This window comes from Phocoena sinus, chromosome 20 (genome assembly GCF_008692025.1).
Source record: "Phocoena sinus isolate mPhoSin1 chromosome 20, mPhoSin1.pri, whole genome shotgun sequence".
Taxonomy (NCBI): domain Eukaryota; kingdom Metazoa; phylum Chordata; class Mammalia; order Artiodactyla; family Phocoenidae; genus Phocoena; species Phocoena sinus.
This window is the reverse complement of record NC_045782.1, coordinates 8,794,110-8,813,290: the sequence shown is the minus strand read 5'-3', so window position 1 is coordinate 8,813,290 and position 19,181 is coordinate 8,794,110. Positions and strand designations below refer to the sequence as shown.

The 19,181-nt window shown below is 49.5% G+C and overlaps 2 protein-coding genes across 4 annotated transcripts; both read right to left on the bottom strand.

Annotated features, from left to right (window-relative positions):
- Positions 1-41: 41 nt before the first annotated feature.
- SOX15 (SRY-box transcription factor 15) lies at positions 42-1,896 on the bottom strand. Its single transcript, XM_032615857.1, has 2 exons — positions 921-1,896; positions 42-302 (listed from the first exon to the last, which is right to left on the bottom strand). The coding sequence occupies exons 1-2, from the start codon at positions 1,433-1,435 to the stop codon at positions 134-136; spliced, it is 684 nt and encodes a 227-aa protein (XP_032471748.1). The 5' UTR covers positions 1,436-1,896; the 3' UTR covers positions 42-133.
- A 1,102-nt stretch (positions 1,897-2,998) lies between these two features.
- On the bottom strand, positions 2,999-17,292 carry FXR2 (FMR1 autosomal homolog 2). Of its 3 annotated transcripts, none has more exons than XM_032615851.1 (17): positions 16,840-17,292; positions 10,359-10,411; positions 9,932-10,025; positions 9,458-9,529; positions 9,195-9,343; positions 8,847-8,940; positions 8,255-8,371; positions 6,742-6,912; positions 6,460-6,538; positions 5,986-6,095; positions 5,663-5,749; positions 5,137-5,359; positions 4,740-4,937; positions 4,447-4,647; positions 4,257-4,352; positions 4,011-4,111; positions 2,999-3,699 (listed from the first exon to the last, which is right to left on the bottom strand). In XM_032615851.1, exons 1-17 carry the CDS (start codon positions 16,918-16,920, stop codon positions 3,604-3,606), a joined length of 2,022 nt encoding a protein of 673 aa, XP_032471742.1. In that variant the 5' UTR covers positions 16,921-17,292; the 3' UTR covers positions 2,999-3,603. The 3 variants fall into 3 exon arrangements, with proteins under 3 accessions (XP_032471742.1, XP_032471744.1, XP_032471743.1); XM_032615853.1 differs by having other exon boundaries at positions 17,179-17,282; XM_032615852.1 differs by lacking the exon at positions 16,840-17,292 and adding an exon at positions 13,094-14,774.
- Between the last annotated feature and the right edge of the window lie 1,889 nt (positions 17,293-19,181).

Sequence of the window (19,181 nt, the reverse complement as noted above, 5' to 3'; positions counted from 1 at the left end):
CTGAACTGTGGTCCAACACAGTTCTAGAACAGGGTTTGCAGCCTGGGAATGGTGGTGGTGGTGGTGGTATTGGGGTGTTTCTGGGTAGAAAAGGAGGATGGAAACCTCTCTGGGAGGTCCATGTCCATGAGGGTTAGAGGTGGGTTAGGGGCATGGGGGCCCCTGGGAGGGGAGGGTTGTACAGAGTGGGAGATCCTGGGGGTGGGTAGGGGCTGTAAGGGGGGAGCAGCTCCCCCTGGAACCTTGGGTTACTCTGAGGGAGAGAGCACGGCGAGGAGGCTTCCGGTTTACAGTGGGAAGAGCTGCAAAAAGAAACACCGGGGTTAGAAGGCACTTGGTCCCCTGAGTTGGAGGTGCCGAGGAGGGTCCCCAGCTCGCATGTGGGGGTGGTTCTGAGCAGCTCTGTGCAGACAAATATAACTTGTCACCCACCTACCCATCGCTGGAACCGGACCCCAGGACGGCTTAGAGCAGCGCCGCCGCAGCCGTGTTGGGGCACGCTCAAGAGCGAGCTTGCGTGCTACGCGCCTGTTTTCCTCTTTTGGGGCGGCAGGCCAGGAAGGGGTAGAGCTGGGCTTGGCCTGTCCTTGCCCCGAGGGCTGGGAGAGGAAGCTGGGTCACACGAGGGCCAGAATCGGGGGTGGGAAACGGGAAATTCTGGTAACTAGAACACGGTCACATCCAGGGCACTGGTCTGCTCCTGCGGTGCCACCACCAACAGACTATGATGGAAACGTCCTCTAGAAACACCCTGGCTCCCCGGAACTCTCCCACCCTTCACGGAGCGCCCCCCAAACTTCTCCGGGTGTGTCTCCTTCTTGGGTGGGCTCGGGGCCCCTGCCAGCCAGGCCCTCTGGTATCCGCCCCCACCCAGGCTGCAGGCGGGGGGCACGTCCTCATTCCGCTCCCCGGGCACTCACCCGTAACCGCCAGGCAGGTAGGCTGTCGAGTAGTTGGGGGGCTGGTACCCAAAGCCTCTGCTCCCCTGGGTGGTCGTGTACCCGGGCCCCCAGACAGGCCCGCCGCCGCTTCCCTGGCCGAAGTGGGGCGACCCGGCGCCCGCGCTCTTGGTCTTGCGCCGGGGCCGGTACTTGTAGTCGGGGTAGTCGCGCAGGTGCCGGGCCCGGAGCCGCTTAGCCTCTTCCACGAAGGGCCGCTTCTCGTCCTCGCCCAGCAGCTTCCACTGCGCGCCCAGACGCTTGGAGATCTCCGAGTTGTGCATCTTTGGGTTCTGCTGCGCCATCTGGCGGCGCTGGGCGGAGCTCCACACCATGAACGCGTTCATGGGCCGTTTCACCTTCTCCAAGGGAAGACCCCCGGAGACCACTGGGCTCCCGGCGCCCTCCCGCTCCTGGGAGCCCGAGGACGAGGAGTTAGGGGCTGTGGGAGTGGGAGGTTCCAGCCTCCAGGCCTGTGAGGAGCTGGGTAGCGCCATCGGGGGTGAAGGGAAGCCTTAAGAGGGCGTCTTACACGCCCTCCCCTCCAAAGTGAAACGTTGATTCCCCAAACCCGGTATCCTTAAAATGGAAGTGCCTTCCTAGTCCGGAGTCGTTACAGAGAGACTCGTGTCCTTAAAAGGTATATATATTATCGTCCCCAAGTTCAGAGTCCTTACAATGGAGCCCCTGCCACCAATCAATCCGGCACGTTTGGGGAGTCAAGCGCAAAATCCGCTGTCCGGTACCCAGTCTTGGATAGGCTGTGCTCTTTCCTTGTGGCCGCGGGGTCCCCGAGCCTGCCTCGCTCCCCCTACTAGCTGCCGGCCACCGGCCCGGGCTTCGGTGAAGGCGGTAAAACTTCGCGCTCTGGGGTCCCGCAGCTGCCAGGAGGCACAGCCCGAGTGCCACAGCCCTCTCTCACCTGGCCTCAGCGTCTGTGGCTGCCGGGTGCGCCAGGCCCGGGAACTGCTTTTAACGACTGACTCCTCCCTACTCCCTCCCAGCCGACCGCGCCTCCTGAAGGGCGCCAACCTCCCCCCTCCCTTAGGCCAACCAGGTGTCCTGTTCTTCCCAGCCCCCAACACTCCCCCCCCAGGGGACCACGCCTCCTCCCCACCCAAGACCCAAGTCAGGCCTTCCAGCCCCAGTGGCTCTGAACAGCTACCCCTCCCTTCTTAAGCACTGGCAATTTAAAGTCAATGCCTTTGCACAACGGATCAGGCATCTGGTGATCAAAAGCCCTCAGGCTCAGAGTTGTGCTGGGAGGGAGGTGAGGACACCCAACCCCCCAATCCAAACCAAACTCTTTTCTGGTGCCTCCTGCTCCTCAAACCCCTAACCTGGCCCGGGGCAAAAAAGTCTGGCAGTCAGGAGGTAGGCAGGCCATTTTTGTTTCCTGAGGTGCTTGGGTGGTGATTCAACCCCTTTCCAGGTGAGAAAATTTAAACCCTCCCCACTATAGCCCCCAAACCTAGGTTTCTCCACTGCATGTTTTATTTCTAATCCTCAGAGGTGGGAGGCAGGGAGCAAGGAAGCCTAGGATGACCCCTAAGGCTGCGAGGTCAGTGATGTGGATGCTGGAGAAAAAGCCTGGATCCAGGGCACAGAACCAGCAGGAATGAGGGCTGGACACCTAGGTCCCAGAGGCTGTCTTGAGGGAACCCTGCTCCCCACTCTGCCCAAGGCCCAGCCCAAGCCCCAGGCCTCAGGTAATCGGATTAAGCAGCCTGCCTTGGCTCTCAGCTCTTAGCAGGAACAGCTCCAGCTCTGAGCAGCCCTACCTAGCCCGCTGTGACTCAGGGTATAGGAGTGGCCCAGCTCCCTCTACCAGCAAACCTGGGGGAGGGGAGAGGCAGCAAGGCACAAGCCACTCTCCTCTGGACCAGGAGGGTACCTGGGCCTGGAGAATTTAGGAATGTCAGAAATTCCCAGAAGTAGACCAACTTTGGAATGCCAGAGAAGCTAGGTGTGGAGATACAGGAAAACAAGGGTCAAGGCAGGTCAGTCCTACACAAACAGATGGACCAAACTGGGCATAAGGAAGGTGCAGGAACCAGAGGGCCATTTGGATTTTTTTATTCTCTTTTTAAATACTGTACAGTGAAAAATAAATACGCCTTCTCATCCACCAGACAAGGTTGGTCCCCCCTCCCCTGGGGGACCTTGTCACCCCCCTTCATACACACCCCTGGTTCTACTCCAAAACCTTCCCCATGCCTCCCACCCACTTATACCCTTACTATCCCCGTCTTCCACAGTGATGAGGCCCCAGAAATGGGGGGTACAGGACGGGAGGAGGGATAGCAGGGGAGCCCCCCTGAACTGTCCAATCTGGGTGGGTCAAGGAGCACCCCGCACCAACAGGCGGAGAATGGGGGTGTTCAGAGAGAGATTGGGGCATTAGAGGATAAAGGCACATCCAGTCTGATGGGGAAGGAGAGAGGCTCCCCTCACCCTGGGGGTAGGGTGGACAAGAGGGAGGGGGGTATGACCCTGTTACACACCCCTCCACTAGCTCCTGGAGGCTGGGGGGGGACCCAAGCTGCTGTGCCACCCCCCGCCCCCCTAGATAAGAGCAGCTCCAGCGCAGGTCAGTTGGGCCTGTGAGGGCCATGGTGTTGGGCAGCAAGCGAGATGGAGAAAGGAGGGATGCGGGCTGGAGGGTTTATGAAACCCCATTCACCAAACTACCCAACTCCAGCGGGGCAGAGAGCTCCCCATTCTCTGAGGGGCCCTTAGGAAGCTTGCTGACAGAGTCACCCTGAGGGGGGAGTGGGAAAGAAAATGGAGAGGAAGGAAAGAAAAAGGTCAGTAGAAATTCAGGTAATGCCATTCCCTACCACCTAAATGCTCCAGGTACCTCCAGGCTGGTCCCCTGTAGTCACTTTTACTGGGATCCAGAAAATATGAACCAAATTCTCTTCTACTCAAACTTTTCACTATTCTAAATGCAGTCTGAACTCCATCAGACACGCCTTCTCTGCAATTTAATGAGAGGTTCTTTGGGAGTTTTCTTGTGCCCCTACCCCAGAACAACAAAAAAGGAGGTGGGGTAAACTCTATCTTGCCTACCTTCTGTCCTGAAAGAGAATCCTCTGAAGGTTTAGTGCGTTCCAGGGGTGGCCGCTGGCGGCTCTGAGACTTTGCTCGGGAGATATAGTCAGCCACAGTCACTGGGGAAGGCAGAGGACCAAAAGTTTCAGAAGGAACCCAGGTACCCAGCCCCTAGACACCCACTGAACCCCAACCCCTAGCTTTCACAGGATAGGAGGCATCCTGTTCTCTGAGGAAGTCTGCTGCCATCCTGTGTGAGCTGACCTGGCTGACGGTCTCCACTGATCGAACCATCAGTCCGGTTACCACGGTTACGGCGGCGGCGGCTCCGATTACGACGCTGGGGTCTTGACTCATCTTCTGTGGGGCAGGGGAAAATGAGAGCTGTGCATCAATCTCCCATCCCTCAATTCTTGCCCAGTTCTGATTTTTCAGATCCAGGTACACCCCTTACCCAGGCCATTCTCTGTCATGCTGGGCCCGTCAGATTCCAGGCCTCCATCCATGACAGTCCTGTCTTCATCAGTGCGACGGCGGCGGGAACGGCGGCGCCTGGCACTTGCTGGGGGGGGTTCCCCAGGCTCTGAATCAACTGGGGGCTCTGGTTCGGATGTGTCCAGTAGGCTGTAGGGATTACTGTCTGGGTCCTTCAGCACTGGTTAGAGGAAAAAGAGGAGTTGGGAGTGAGGTGTCCATCATCTTTCCTTTTGGCCCACATTCGTGAACCTAGCTGTCTGCTTCTGGTACCTGAGCTAATTGATGAAGAGTTGTATCTTGAGGTGGGCCGGGGGGCAGGTGGGGGTCCCCTACCCCGGCCCCCAATCGGCCGCCTCCGACTTTCTTCCCCCCGGGTCGGGGGATCCCGGTCACCAGGCCCAGCTCGGTTGGGCTCTTCCCTCTTCTCTGACTCAGTCTCAGAAGCTGTGGATAGGTCTGAGGTGGGGCCTGAAGAACACAGTAGGGTTCAAACAGGGTCACTCACCCTACCCCAGGATCCATCCCAGTCCCCAGGCTGGAAGACTCTCGCTCTCACTCCTAAGTCCCCCAGCCAACCACTTCTTCATCTTCTCCATCACCCTTTCCTCAAACTTCCACCCAGACTTCTGCCTCCCACACACCCCACCACTGCTCGCCTCCCTCTCACCACAGGCAGGACCGCCTGGCCTCCGGCCCCGGCCCCGGCCCCCGTAGCTGCCCCCATAGGTTCGTGTGGTGTGGAGGGAGGAGGAGGAGCTCTCATCAGTGGTGTAGCCAGCCTTGTCGCTGCCACCGCTGCCCCGCCCACTCCCAGGAGGGCGAAAGCCCAGCCCAATCTGCCGAAGCTGTTCATCAATTTGCAACCTCTCCAAGCGAAGCTGCTCCACCTCCTGGTTGGGGAGAAGATGGAGAAAAACAAGGAAGGAGGAATAAGTATAAGATCAATGAACAGTCTCTTTTTCCTGCTTCTCTGCCCTGACTGTCCCTATGGATCTGAACTCTCAGGAATGCAAGAAGGCTTAAAACAGGGAAAATTCTGGGCTCCAACTCCACAGCCCCAATTTTCCACCTAATGGTTTCTATTCTACTCAGAGATACAAACTGGGAACCACCACTTTTAACTTTATCCACCAGTATCCTTAGTCCCCTTGTACACATGGATCTCTCCTCTCCCAGGCTTCTGGCTTGGATACCTGCAGGTAGGAGAGGTGATACTCCAGCAGAGCCTGAGCATTGCTGATATTCTCTCGGGTGCCAACAAATATGAAGGGAACCATTCCCTGGAGAGCAGAGGAAAGGACAGATGGATTAGAAAGAGACTCAAATGAAGTTTTAAGTCCACCCTGTCTCCTACAGAAGCCCACCCAAATGGGATCTTTCTGGGCTGTACATCTACCAGGAAAAACCAAAGTTCCCAAGCCCCAACCCCTAGAAATCCCATCTCTCAAGGGAATGGCTTGGAGAATAATCCCATCTACTTCTGGCAACCAATCTCTAGGTGTTAGCTGCCCCATACCTCCTCCCTGGGGTTCTTCTTGTCATTATCACCTTCTACTCGAACCCTCACCACACCAGATTTATCCACAATCTCCTGGATCACTTTCCCGTTCTTTCCAATCACTTTGCCTGAATGGGTAAAGGAGGAATTAGGCCTTTTTTTTTTACAAAGGAAAGAAAGAAAAAAAAAAAAAAAAAAAAAGGAAAGAAAGAAGAGTAAAAACAGACAAGATAAACAGTTTTCCAGCTGCTACATAAGGATTCTGTTTAATGGTTCTCTTGCTTCTAAGCTTCTGGTGTGTTTTCACAGGACAAAATATCACAATCCCTAGAAATCTGTTCTCCCATTTTTATCGCTCCTACTACAGACTGTTTGCTCTGTCCTTGTGAAACTGGAAGTTCACAGGGAGGTGCCAAGCCAGAATCACTTTAGAGCATCTCACATCTGGTCCCCAGCTGTATTCTCTTATACACATACTCATCCCCAACTCACCAACCAGGTTCCTGGGCACTTGCACGGAGTCCTCAGAAAACTCAAGGTAGCTCCGGGCCTGTCGGCACGCCTCGGGAGTCTAAAAGAAGAGGAGTGGGGAGTCATTAATAAAACAGAACACCTGGATCTCAAACAGTGATCTTCCTGCCACTCTCTGTCTTTGAGAAAATGTGGTGCCACCGAAGTCAGGGAGGGAGGTCAACACGACAGGCTTCCTTTCTGTTTCACACTCTCTTCTCTCTATCCCCTAAGGGACCTAGACAACAGCTGTCTTTTGCTGACCTCCCCATAGATGCGGAAAGTGCAGGTCTCTTCACCCAATTCGATGGCAGTCACCCCAGGTACTTTTCGGGCCTGCTGGATGTTGGCACCATGAGTCCCAATTGCTAGTCCCATCAGGTCCTCTCGCACTGTGAACTCCTCTTGGAAAGCTGCCGCCAGCTGCTTACTTGTCTGAAAAAAAAAAAAGGCACTGGACCACTGGACTATAGGAATCATGGAGAAATCTCAGAACACCTGTCCCAGATACCTGATGCTTTGCATAACTTAAATGAGAAAAGACTGTATGAAAGAAAGCCAGAACTACCTGGGAGTCCACTGACCACCAGGACCTGTGAAGAATTCAGGAACTTTTCATTCCACTCCTACCTTCCCAATACCAATGGCTTGGTGGGGAGGGGAGGTAATGATGGCCGAATCTGGGCTGAGATCCATCAAAGATCCGGATTTGGCTATAACACTATCTGGTTGTGTGATCCCAAACAAAACATACTCTCTGTGCCTCTGTTCTGTCATCTGCTAAATGATTACACCTGACCTACCCTATTCCCAGACTAACAAGAGGGTTAAATAAAGTTGGTATGAAAGAAAGGACTTTTCACAAGGTAAATGCAAGTGTAAGGAACTATTTACCTTAACCAAACCAATATCAACTCCCAAAATAAAACATGAAAAGTTGAACAGAAAGCAACAGGTTGAGAAAAGCATAAAAAGAGGTTATAGTACACCATGCTACCACTTCATTTCTCAACCAGTCCTTAGAGGGATACCTGAGTACAAGGGCAGGAAAAGGGAAAGGTTCTGGCAGTGCCCTGAGCAGCATCCCTGGAGAAGTAAAGATTACCATGGTCCAGAATTTTCAAAGGCTCCCGAAAAGATCAGTTCACTTGATAAAAAGGAAACAGATGTTCAAATACACACATACACGTGCATGCAAGCACGTGTATATATACCATCCTCATTTAGGATGGTATAATCCTAAGAGAATCTGACCATCATAAGATGTCAGAACACAAAAAGACCCTGTAGAAACACTCACATTCGACTACCTCATTGTCACAGCTAAAGAAGAAAAAGCTCACTGAAATCAAATTATTTGACAAAGCAAGACTTAGGATTGATTCCAAGTCCAGTGGTCTTTCCAGTGTACAAATGGTTCCCAAACATATCCCACAAAGCAGTCTGGTCCTCAGAGGTAATTTGGGGGCAACCAGTGGAGGTAAGAGCCACACCCTCTTGCACTTTTAGACCCTGTTTTGATTGATCTGTTTTATGCATTGTGCTTTCAAGTAAAATTTCACTTGGTCTAAGGGTCCCTTTGAAAAAAAAGAAAAAAAGCTTGTACTAAAACATGATGGAGCTCTGCCATCTGGAGGAGTCTGAGATAAAATAGCAGACCCAGGTTTAATGGCCCAGAAAGACCTTAATGTCTGTTCACAAGAGCATGGGTGGAGGATGGGGTGGGAGGGGAGAAGGACAATACCAATCAGCAGTAAAAACTGAAGCCAAAACTTACCTCGAGGTGCTTGGTAGCTTCTTCATTGCGGGACATGAGTAGCAGTTTGGTGCGCAGGCTTCGGAAATGCATATCACCCAGCAGGGATGCTCGCTTCACAGGGGCTTCTGTGGTTGACTGCAAAGAAACCAATGGAAAAGTCATTAAAACTGACTGACTACATTTTAGAGGAGATCCAGGAACTGGGAATCAGGATGCCTGAGTCACTGGAAAAGGGTGGGAGTTAAGAAACAAAGTTGAGGAACAGGAAAAATCACTGTCAGTCTCACAAGGGCCTACTAACTGGGTGCTTAAGGGAAGTGATTTTAAGTAGCAAGCGCAGGTGAGAATCACACTGTCTGCTTTTGAGAGTCCAAATATGCAAGGAAGGGTACCCAGCCCAAACTGCAATACGATGGTCAGGTTGAAGAAAAAATTAAGGTCATACATGAGAAAGACTAAGGAAAGGTAGGGCTAACCTGGGTCCACAGAGGTCAGGAGCAATAAAGTCCTCTCTGACAAATAAATATAAGCACATTTTAGCTCTTCTCTTCTTGCAAAGGAGTTAAAAGGGGAAAAGGGCTTAGGTGAAATTCAGGCAGAATAAACTCACCAGAATGAAGAGCTCACTATTTGTGATGTTGAGAAAGATGCAGTTTGCTCCCAATGCTTTCTTGAACTCTTTATGGACGTTTTCATTGGAGCAGCTGCAGAGAAAGAGAACAGTGCTCAGAGGGCAGAGTGTAGAGTACAGTTGAAGGGGAGAGAGAGAGGGACTGAGAAAAATAAGGACTGCAGTAAAAGAACAGGGATGAGGAAACAGAGGAACTGGGAGCAAAAGGGACTCTAGAGGGCCTAGGGAACACAGAACACTGAAACTGGGAGCGGGGGCTGGGACAAACAAGGGCAGAGATGAGGACCATAAAGAGGGCCCCCCACTCCCGACATCCCAAACACTCACGCCTCTCTCAGATCCTCAGGCACAGCCATGGTAACCTTGAAGAAGCTGCCTTTGGTTGCAAGGGGATTGGGATTAACTGGCCGAAGCCGTTCCAGGGTGACAATCTCATTGTAAGTGGCATCACAGGCAGCATATTCAATGACATAGAACTGGCAGAAGGAAAGAAAGGAGAAGCTGTGGATGACGTGAGTTTCTATCTCCCACCTTTCTCTGACTAAAATATGTGTTCCAGCAGTTCTCCAAAGGCCTTGACAATCACTCACATCTCCCTTCATCATCCGCACCCGGGCCAGCCACCAGCCACAAGGTTCTTGCTCATTGGCTCGAGAATAAACCTGAAGAGAAGTTGAAAATAAAAGAGATATTGAGGACCATCCAAAAACATCAAGAATGGAATGAGCATTAAGACACTTGGGAGGCATCCTAAACTAAGATAAAGGAATCTAGAGGAAGGAGCTGCTAATTAAAATCAGAGTACACTTGATTTTAGATGCTGTTATCATAAATGGAAGAAAAGTGAATCCCCTGAAAACAGGAAGCTCCCTGAGAGCTTGACTGATCACAGCAATGATGGACAGAAAACTGCTGTATTTCACTCTTCCACAGGCTGCCTAGCTGGATGGAGGAAGGAGCGTGAACCAACCAGTGAGGAGCCTAGGGTACTGGTATCAGGGTAAGGGAGATGCAGAATCCTGGGAAAAGGGACATTTAGAAAAGGTGGACTCCAAGGCCCTTACCTCCACTTCATCCCCTTCTGTGATCTCCTTATTATAGTCAGCTGGAGGTGGTAGCCGGACATCCCCAAAAGGAATCTGCCTCTCACTCTGCCAGCTGCGAGGGAAGACAGTGATATGAAAGCATTCAGGCGAGTGTGGCTGCCCGTCTCTTCCTCCACTGGGCATTTTCCACCTTCCCTGGTGATTACAAGTTAAACTCCAGGCCCTGCTCCATAGTGGTGCTTTCCATCTCTTGCTAGAATCTAAATATGGAGTCAAATGACCCCCACTCTCACCATTTCCTCTCCTGGGATCCATATAAGTTGCCCACCCAAACCCTTGGCTTTCCCCCACCTATTATACACGCCTCATGGGACTCAGCCGCCCCCTCTTCTCCACTCTCCTGCTAGGACCTAGTATGCTGGATTCTCTATTCCCAAGGTCTTACTTGTTTTCAAAGAAGATGGTGACAGAGTCTTCATGGACATCCTTCACAAAGCCCTAGAATGGATTTTAGAACAAAGTAAAAAAAAAAAAAAAAAAGACAATCAACTACCACCTCAGCCATCAAGGGAACAGACAGTTTTAGAGGGCCTTAAACTAGTTTTTTTGTTTGCTTTTCTTTTCTTTTTTTTTTGCCCGCGCCTTGTGGCTTGCGGGATCTCAGTTCCCCAACCAGGGACTTGAACCCGGGGCCACAGCAGTGAAAGCCAAGAGGGCCTAACCACTGGGCCACCAAGAAACTCCTTTTTTTAAAACTAGAGTTTTAGATGGGGACACAAGCAATCTAAAAACAGGGCTAGAAAAAGCTGTATTGGTGAAGGAATACGAATGTTGAGGTAGCAAGAAAGGAAACAATACTGGCAGGGAAAGAAATGTTGCAAAATCCAGAAATAAGATAAGATAGAAATTAAGTAGAAGGGAGAAACATCACCTGCATCAGAACAGCTGGGAAACTAGTGGTCTCCTACGGCTCCCACAGAGGCCTCCCTATCTGTCTGCCTCATGCAGTGCTGAGCAGCTTGCCAGAGTTCAATTAAAATACCAACAACATTCAGCAAAGCTAAGAATATCCCATGAGACAGTGTGAGGTTGTCCTGGAACACCTAGAGGACATCAGGATCTGCCAAGAGAGAAAGGGTCTAGCTCCTAATACAGCAAGAGGCCTGAGCGAACTTGGTGCCTTGATGCCTGGGTCGTAAGAAAATAATCAGAACACTGGAGAAATTAGAAACAAACACAATTTACGGATGGAAAAATTAGGATTTAAAAGATGTGAGGGGGGGGGCTTCCCTGGTGGCGCAGTGGTTGAGAGTCTGCCTGCCGATGCAGGGGACGCGGGTTCGTGCCCCGGTCTGGGAAGATCCCACATGCCATGGAGCAGTTGAGCCTGTGAGCCATGGCCGCTGAGCCTGCACGTCCGGAGCCTGTGCTCCGCAACGGGAGAGGCCACAACAGTGAGAGGCCCGCGTACCGCAAAAAAAAAAAAAAAAAAAAAAAAAAAAAAGATGTGAGGGGGCTTCCCTGGTGGCGCAGTGGTTGAGAGTCCGCCTGCCGATGCATGCGACATGGGTTCGTGCCCTGGTCCGGGAAGATCCCACATGCCGCCGAGCGGCTGGGCCCGTGAGCCATGGCCGCTGAGCCTGCGCGTCCAGAGCCTGTGCTCCGCAACGGGAGAGGCCACAACAGTGAGAGGCCCGCGTACCCCAAAAACTAAAAATAAAAATAAAATAAAATAAAATAAAAGATGTGAGGGAATTCCCTGATGGTCCAGTGGTTAGGACTTTCACTGCCATGGGCCAGGGTTCAACCCCTGGTCAGGAACTACGATCCTGCAATCCTGCGAGCTGAGCGGTGCGGCCCAATAAATAAAAGATGTGAGATTTCTAAATGCTAGACTAGGACACTGCTAAGAATTTGAAAAGAGTAAGAAAATTTGTAGAAGACCCCAAACTTGAGATGAAGACAAGGGAGAGGAACAGGGATGACTGAATAGCTGGAATCGCTGGTCTACCTCCTATTTTCTCTTTTTTTGGTCAAGGCAGTGAAAGCTCTGAGCCCTAACCACTGGACTGCCAGGGAATTCCCCACCTATTTTCTATGTCTTCACTGAGCAAGCCAAAGCTATGCGTTCAATCCTGTGCTCCCAATTTTCCTACCTTCTCTCCTGTTTTTCACATACTCAAAATTAGGGATTGCTAATTTTGATAAAGTCCAATTTTTCAACTTGTTCTGTATCTGAGCTTTTGGTTTTATATCTAAGAAATCTTTACCTAATGTCTTTGTCTAGCGTTTTATAGTTTTTATTTTACATTTAGGTCAATGATCCATTTTGAGTTAAATTCTGTATATGGTGCCAGATACAATCAAACTTTTTTTTTTTTTTTTTTTTTTTTTTTTTCCGTACGCGGGCCTCTCACTGCTGTGGCCTCTCCCGCTGCGGACAACAGGCTCTGGACGCGCAGGCCCAGCGGCCATGGCCCACGGGCCCAGCCTCTCTGCGGCATGTGGGATCTTCCCGGACTGGGGCACAAACCCATGTCCCCTGCATCGGCAGGCGGACTCGCAACCACTGCGCCATCAGGGAAGCCCCAAACTTCATTTTTAACCTATGAATGTGCAGTTCTTTGAGCACAATGTGTTGAAAGACTATCCTTCCTCTACTGAATTGCCTTTTCGCTTCTGTCAAAAATCAGAAAATGCAAACTAATGCATAATGACAAAAGGCATTGGTGGTTGGTGGAAGACTTTTGGGATTGATAGAAATTGTGGTGATGGTTTGTTTTATATATATGTCAAATCTTAACAAATTGTATGCTTTAAATAGGTGTACTTCATTGTATGTCAATTATGCCTCATTAGATTTTTTTTAAAAAATCAGGGGTTTCCAAAAGCTAATATACGAAGAACTATTCCTGAGCTTTGCAGGTAGGAACAAAATATGAGTTTGGGAGAGAAAACACCAAAAATGTACACTTGTGTCACTCCCACCTCAGAGAACTGATCAATCATAAACACTTAATACACTGTTTTTTCCTTAAATCCAAACCTAAAATGTCACTCTTGATACCAGCCATCTTTCTCTTCTTTCGGGAAGGGATCTTGTTATGGAGTCTTACTACTTAGAGCTTTACTTCTGCCCAAGGCATTAGTCCTCCTGGTACTGCCTAGCCTCTGACTTACCCATGCTTCAGCCTTCTCTGCCATTCCCTTCTTCAGTAATATTTTTTCCGCTCTTCATTCAGCTCCATCAATACCCATTCCTACTCTTCTCCACTCACATCTTCTATTTGCCCAAATCCCTCTCTTCCCTTTTGGGTTCTTCCCTTAGCTCCTTTTTTTTCTTCTTTTTTCCTTAGCTCCTTTTTAGGTGTCCTCCTCTTTTCTTCCTTTATAAGGATTTCTCTAAACATTTCATCTAGCCTCTTCAGCTGACTTTATCCAATTCTTTATCCAAAATGTCTATCTCTAAGCTTTAGAAATAGTTTATCAAGAGAGAGTTAGCTATTTTCAAAACATTTCAGGGATGAGATAAAACATAGTGGAAGAGAATCACTTGCCTGCTTCTTTTGTGAAGAGATCCCCACTCCTAGATACACTCATTCACAAAGGATATGTCTAAAGCTCTAATCCAATTCTCCTCCAACATGTCAGGGTTGGCCCTGAGGCAGAGGTAGCAACATTACCCTGGTTTTTCCAGCTACCATGATCCCAAGGCAGAAATGCAAAGCTCAGAATGGAGTTTTCCCTCACATAACTCAGCATTTCAACTAAACTGTCACTCATTCTTATACTTCTAGGGTCCTTTTCCTTCAAAGATTCTCCAAAACAAGCTTTCTCCTCAACTTCATATTCCAAGTCAGTCTCTGCTCCTTAATTCCACCCACATTACCCCAGTTTTTTTCCTCCAAAAATACCAGTGGCATAAAGTGAGCTCCTAGTTCTGCTCAGTCCATGCTCACTGAGAAGATAAGCAGAGGAGGGCAAGAGCAGTTGAGTGAATCTCTAGAAGGCTACCTACATCCAAAGGATAACTCAATTCAATTCAATGGCCAGGGCATATGGAGCTTTGGCTTATAGAGCCTAGGACTGGACAGAGGAAGTGAGAGCCCTAGGTTCCTAAGTACTTCACTTTCCTTAAATTATAAGATACAAAATTAGGTCCCACCTTCAACCTATCTTCTAGTCCTGGGTTCTCAAAATAAAGGAGGGAGTTCTAGAAGAAAATCAGGAAGGGTCTGGATAAAAATCACGTGTTGAAGGTGAGGATGCCATATTCCTTAAAAAGGAATTGGAATTGGGATATCCAGGTAAGGTCTGGAAAGTTGGATGACTGTGCCCTGGAAGGTGAACAGATATTTCATTTGGGAGAGCACCGCTTAAAGAACAAAACACATTTAAGTTCTGACAGAAAAGGAAGAGCTGATGGGATTGCTAAAAGATAACTTAGATCCCAGATCTGACATTTGCAGTTCTATCCTGGAAGAAGATCAACAACACTAGGACCCAATTCTGAGAGGGATGAAAGGAACCTTCCCAAATTTATAGTTCTAGAAGCAATGTAAACACTCCTTGAACCACATTGAAGTTTGCTGAGTCATGAATATTAAATCAGCAGCAAGGACAGATTGGGTAAGTATCTATATGGCACTGAACGTTGAAGAAAGATTAGTCTGAATTTAAGGATTTACTGTTGTTTTCAACTGAGGCATGGGGCAGAAAATGCTAAAGTGGCCAGGACACAAAATCCACATTACCTGGCTTTCAGCTCAAGTCCAAACTCTATTCTCTGATTCAAAGCATCCTAGCCCCAATTCCCTCAATCAAGTCTATCACTGCCATAGCCCACAGGAGAAAAGAGAAAGATCCAGAGACACATTTTCTGTTGGACATTTATATGTGGAAAGGGAAACATGTCCCTTTCCAGCAGTCTCACACAGCTAATTTGAACTGGATACCAATCTTTCCCAGCTGTGTCTGACTCCCATGCTTCCTAGAACAAATGCAAACATCATATCTTGATCTCAGGCTCAGTTTAAGAATCACTTTTCTTAGGGATGGGAAGGACCCAGATGAAGGACAAGATACTGTGGGAAATGAGGCTAAAATCTTATGAGGAAAGGTATTTCAACAAAGGTAATGCAAGTTTGGGGAGAAAGGATATAAGAGACAAATGCACTCTATCAGAATCAGAAAGGAATTAAGAGAGTTTGCCAAAGAAAACAAATGCTATGGAGGGAGGCTAGAAGAAAAAGTCCCATGAGTTAGGAAAGTATGCAGAAAAAAATGACAGAAGGGATCAGCTGGGAGCTTCCTTCTTCCATCTTAGCTGGGTAATGGAATAGGTAGTTTCTGGGGATTACACAGAAATATTAGGAAAAAAAGCTAAAGGCTTATATTGAGCGGTTAAGTTAAGATAGATGTGGGTACCCACAGGCACTGAAGAATATAAAGAAATCTGGTGAGGGAAGTAAGGCAGAAATGAATAGGTATTTAGAATGGGTCAAAAATGACTACACTGAACTTATCAATCGAAGTTGGGGCAGAAACCTACTCCAAGGGCAAATATGAGACCCTTTCCAGTTATAGCAAGATATGATTTCACAGGGAAGGAGTTCGAGAAAGTCATTTCCAAGGGCACGAAGGTGGAGAGGTCTATTATGGGAGGAAAGGCTTGAGGGGAAGTGAAGGAAAGGGGGTTCTTCTCCTCATGAGTAATGTTATGATAAGATAACTCTGCTCTTGCTCCTCAGGGTAAAATGAGAGAAGACAGGAATCGGGAAAGTCTCTGAGACAATTCCAGGCATAAAGTCCAAAGAGGTTCAAAATAACAACAGTCACATAAAGAAAAATTCCTGAGAGGCAAGAGGGGTCTCCCTCTGGCTTAATCTAAATGGGAAAAAAATGTCCTAAAAAATAAGATTCGGAACAGCTTTAAAAGGTGGTAATAAAAGGAGTTCTAAAAAACCCAATCCTGGGCAACGGGGGAGCTGAAGTAAACAAGGATCTTTTAAAGATAGTCTCCTTCTCCTTTAAAAAAAAAGGCTAGTGGATTCCCAAACTGGGCGAGTTGGCCAAAAAGTCTTCTAGAAGTGGAAATCCTTAAGAAGGAGATAAACAGAGGGAATCCTTGTGAGATCCCCTTTTAGAGATCAGGGATATGAAGCTTACACTCCTCAAGATGAAGAAACTGTATGAATGATCTAAATGTATGAGGTCAAAGTGAGATGACAAATACAAAACCATCCCTGGGTAGAACAGTAAACCAGCTAGTCTTGGAATAAAGGGGTGGGGCGAGAGACTTGAGAAAAGATGCCACCTTATGGCTATGAGGCAACTAGACTGGTACAGCCCAGAGTTCCTGAGGTCAAAGATACTAAATGTCATAAACAGATTCTGACCGTATCTCCTTGGGGTGGGAACAGAAATATAAGATGAAAGTGGGGTGAGTCTTCCAGAGCCAGTAAGCAGAGGCCTCTCCGAGGAAGATGAAAAGATCTAATATGGGACGGCCTTCCCAAGGGGGTAATAGGGAAGAATAAAGAGAATTCTCCATGTGCTTGGACTGTGGGGAAGACGTGATTCAGATCCAAGGTAGGTCTTCTACTAGAGACAGGAAAAGTCAACGAGACGCTGGGTAAATGGGGTCTCTTCTGGGGGGTTGGGGGGGAGCTGAACTAAGTACAATAATGCCCTGATGCTCAATCCCGGAGATGCGGGTAAAAGCAGGTGTAATAGAGGGGCCAAAAATAAGAGGAAGGGGTTAACTTATAGAGGTCTCCCCCCAGGAGGGCCGCGGGTGGGAGCGTGGGTCTAAGGTTCTAAGGGTCAAGGCTTAGCTCCAGAATATCGATCCCGCCCCACTCTTCCCTGCTCTGGCTGGAGGGAGGGGGCTGAAGACCGCGTCCCCGGCCGGCGCGCCGCCTCACCTTGTAGAAGGCCCCGTTGGAGCCGCGCACCTCGACCGGCAGTCCCGGCTCCACATCCCCCCCAGAGGCCAGGCCGCCCATGGCGCCGCCACCGCCTCCGACCCCCCCGGCGGCGGCTGCAGCAGCGCTCTGAGTACGGGCCGGGCCAGGTCCCCGGCGTCTCCCCGGAGGAGGAGCCGGAGGGGGAGCCGCGGGGGGCGGGAGCCGGGCCGGCCCCACGGCGGCCCTGCCACAGCCAACGAGCAGGGGGCCGGGGCCGGGCCGCTCCCCGTCCGCCGCCGCCGCCTTGGTCTCCGCCACCGTGAGGGAAACGGCCGCCGCCGCCGCTGCCTTCGTCACCTCAGCTTCCGCCCGCCGCTGCCCCCGCTGCTGCCTCAGTCCCGGGACCCGCTGCTGCCGCTGCCGCTCCACGGCCTCCACCTCCCTCTGCCGCCGCCGCCTACTGCGCAGGCGCACCGGGCACCCGCCCGCCGCGCGCGGGCCCTGAGGCCCAAGGCGCAGGCGTCAAGGCTGGCGACCCAGCTCGCGCTGGCCAGCGCATCAGGGCTTCCACACTCCTCTTCACTCTCTCACGCCCCCTCCTGGTCGCTTACTTGCGCTTGCGCAGAACCAGACTGGTTCTTTTTCCTCGCCACCCCATCTCTCCACGGCCCCTGTCTCTTCCTTTTCCCACCCCACAACACTGAGAGCTAACCAATCATGGGGAGGGAGGGACGGAGCTCACTCAATCGGATTGGACTTCTGATGCTCCTGGTCAGACCACACCCACTTCACCACGGTGCGCTCCACCAGGCTTGTACAAGTTAGGGATGGGCATGCGCCTGAATGATTGCTTGGTCACTTTCCCCACCTTTGTCTTTCTTGGTGCGCACGCTCCCAAGGAAAAAAAAAAAAGGAGTTGTCGAAAGAAAAAAAAAAAAAAAAAAAGGGCCTGGTGCGCATGCGCTGGGCTTTACAGTCCACAAGGCGGACTGGATTCTTTTGAGCCTCTGTAACTCTGCACGATGCGGTTTAAGAGTCACGTTCTTGCCTTGAGAAGATTCTGATCATGCATACAAAGAAAGGTAAAAGAAAGATTTCAAGGCAGTACCGAAAGGCAAATGCAACTTAGCACAAGATTGGATATCTAAATGCGGAGAAAATTCAAAAGAGGAAAAATTGTTACGGAGAAAGGATAGTAGAGGGGAAACTTAGGATTCGTAAACTAAGATAAGTGAGAAATTTCGGTGGAAGTGAATAAAATAGCCAAGAAATTAGGATCATGTGTTGTGCAGTAATCATTTAGCAAATATTTATTTAGCCCTCACTGTGTTCTATCCACTGTGGTAGGTGGTAAGGGTACAAAGACATGTGGTCCCCAAAACAAGGATTTTATAATATATTGGGGAAGGAGCAGACAAACACATTTAAGCAAGTAAGTGCATGGAATTCATTTGAACATGGGATAAAGATAAGGACTAAGTTTTGAGGGAATCCCAAGGAGACAAACAATGGTCAGTTGTTCTTCAGAGTGATAGGGAAAGACTACTGCACGGGAGGTGATGCAAATTGAGATTTGAGGGATAAATAGGCATTTGCTAGAGGAAAAGTGCAGTAAGAGTATTCTTGAGAGAACAAGGACTACAATGGTGCAGAGGAGCAGAAAGAACATGTCCTTTGGGGAACCACAGCTAGTTCAAATAGTGTTTGGCTTGAGGTAGGGAAGCTAGACTGCAAAGGACTTGTAAATCAGGTTAAGGAAAATGGTCTTCACTTTATCAATACTGGAGAGCCACTGAAAGATTTAAAGCAGTAGTATAATGTAATAATATTTATGTTTTACAACTGTGGGGAATAGATTAAAGAGAAAGGGCATTCCAGAAGGCAGTGAGAGCTGTGAGGAGCTGTTGCAGGTGAGAAAGATGCTGAGGAATGCCTTGGATTAGGGCTGTGGGCAACAGAGGTACAAGTTGATTTGAGCCTGTTAAATTTGCAATAGAATCAACAAAAATTGGTGATAAGGATGGGGTGGAGTCAGTGAAGAAGTGGGAGGAACACAGATTTCTACCTTGGATTGCTGAGTGCATGGTGATGCCAGTCATGGAAGAGAGAACATACGAGAAAAAGTTTTGGAGGAGAAGTTGATGAGTTCAATGAGTTTGATTTTGCTCTTTGAGTTTGAGGGTCTACCATCCAGGTGGTCATGTTCCTTTGTCTTCAACAAACTTCTCTTTCAGATCCCAATTTAAATATAATTTCATTAGCCTTCCATTATGCCCACACTGGTTTAGGTCCACTGCCTCACACTGCCAAAGCATCCTATACTCCTTTGTGGCACACATCATGGTTGTAATTTTAATCAT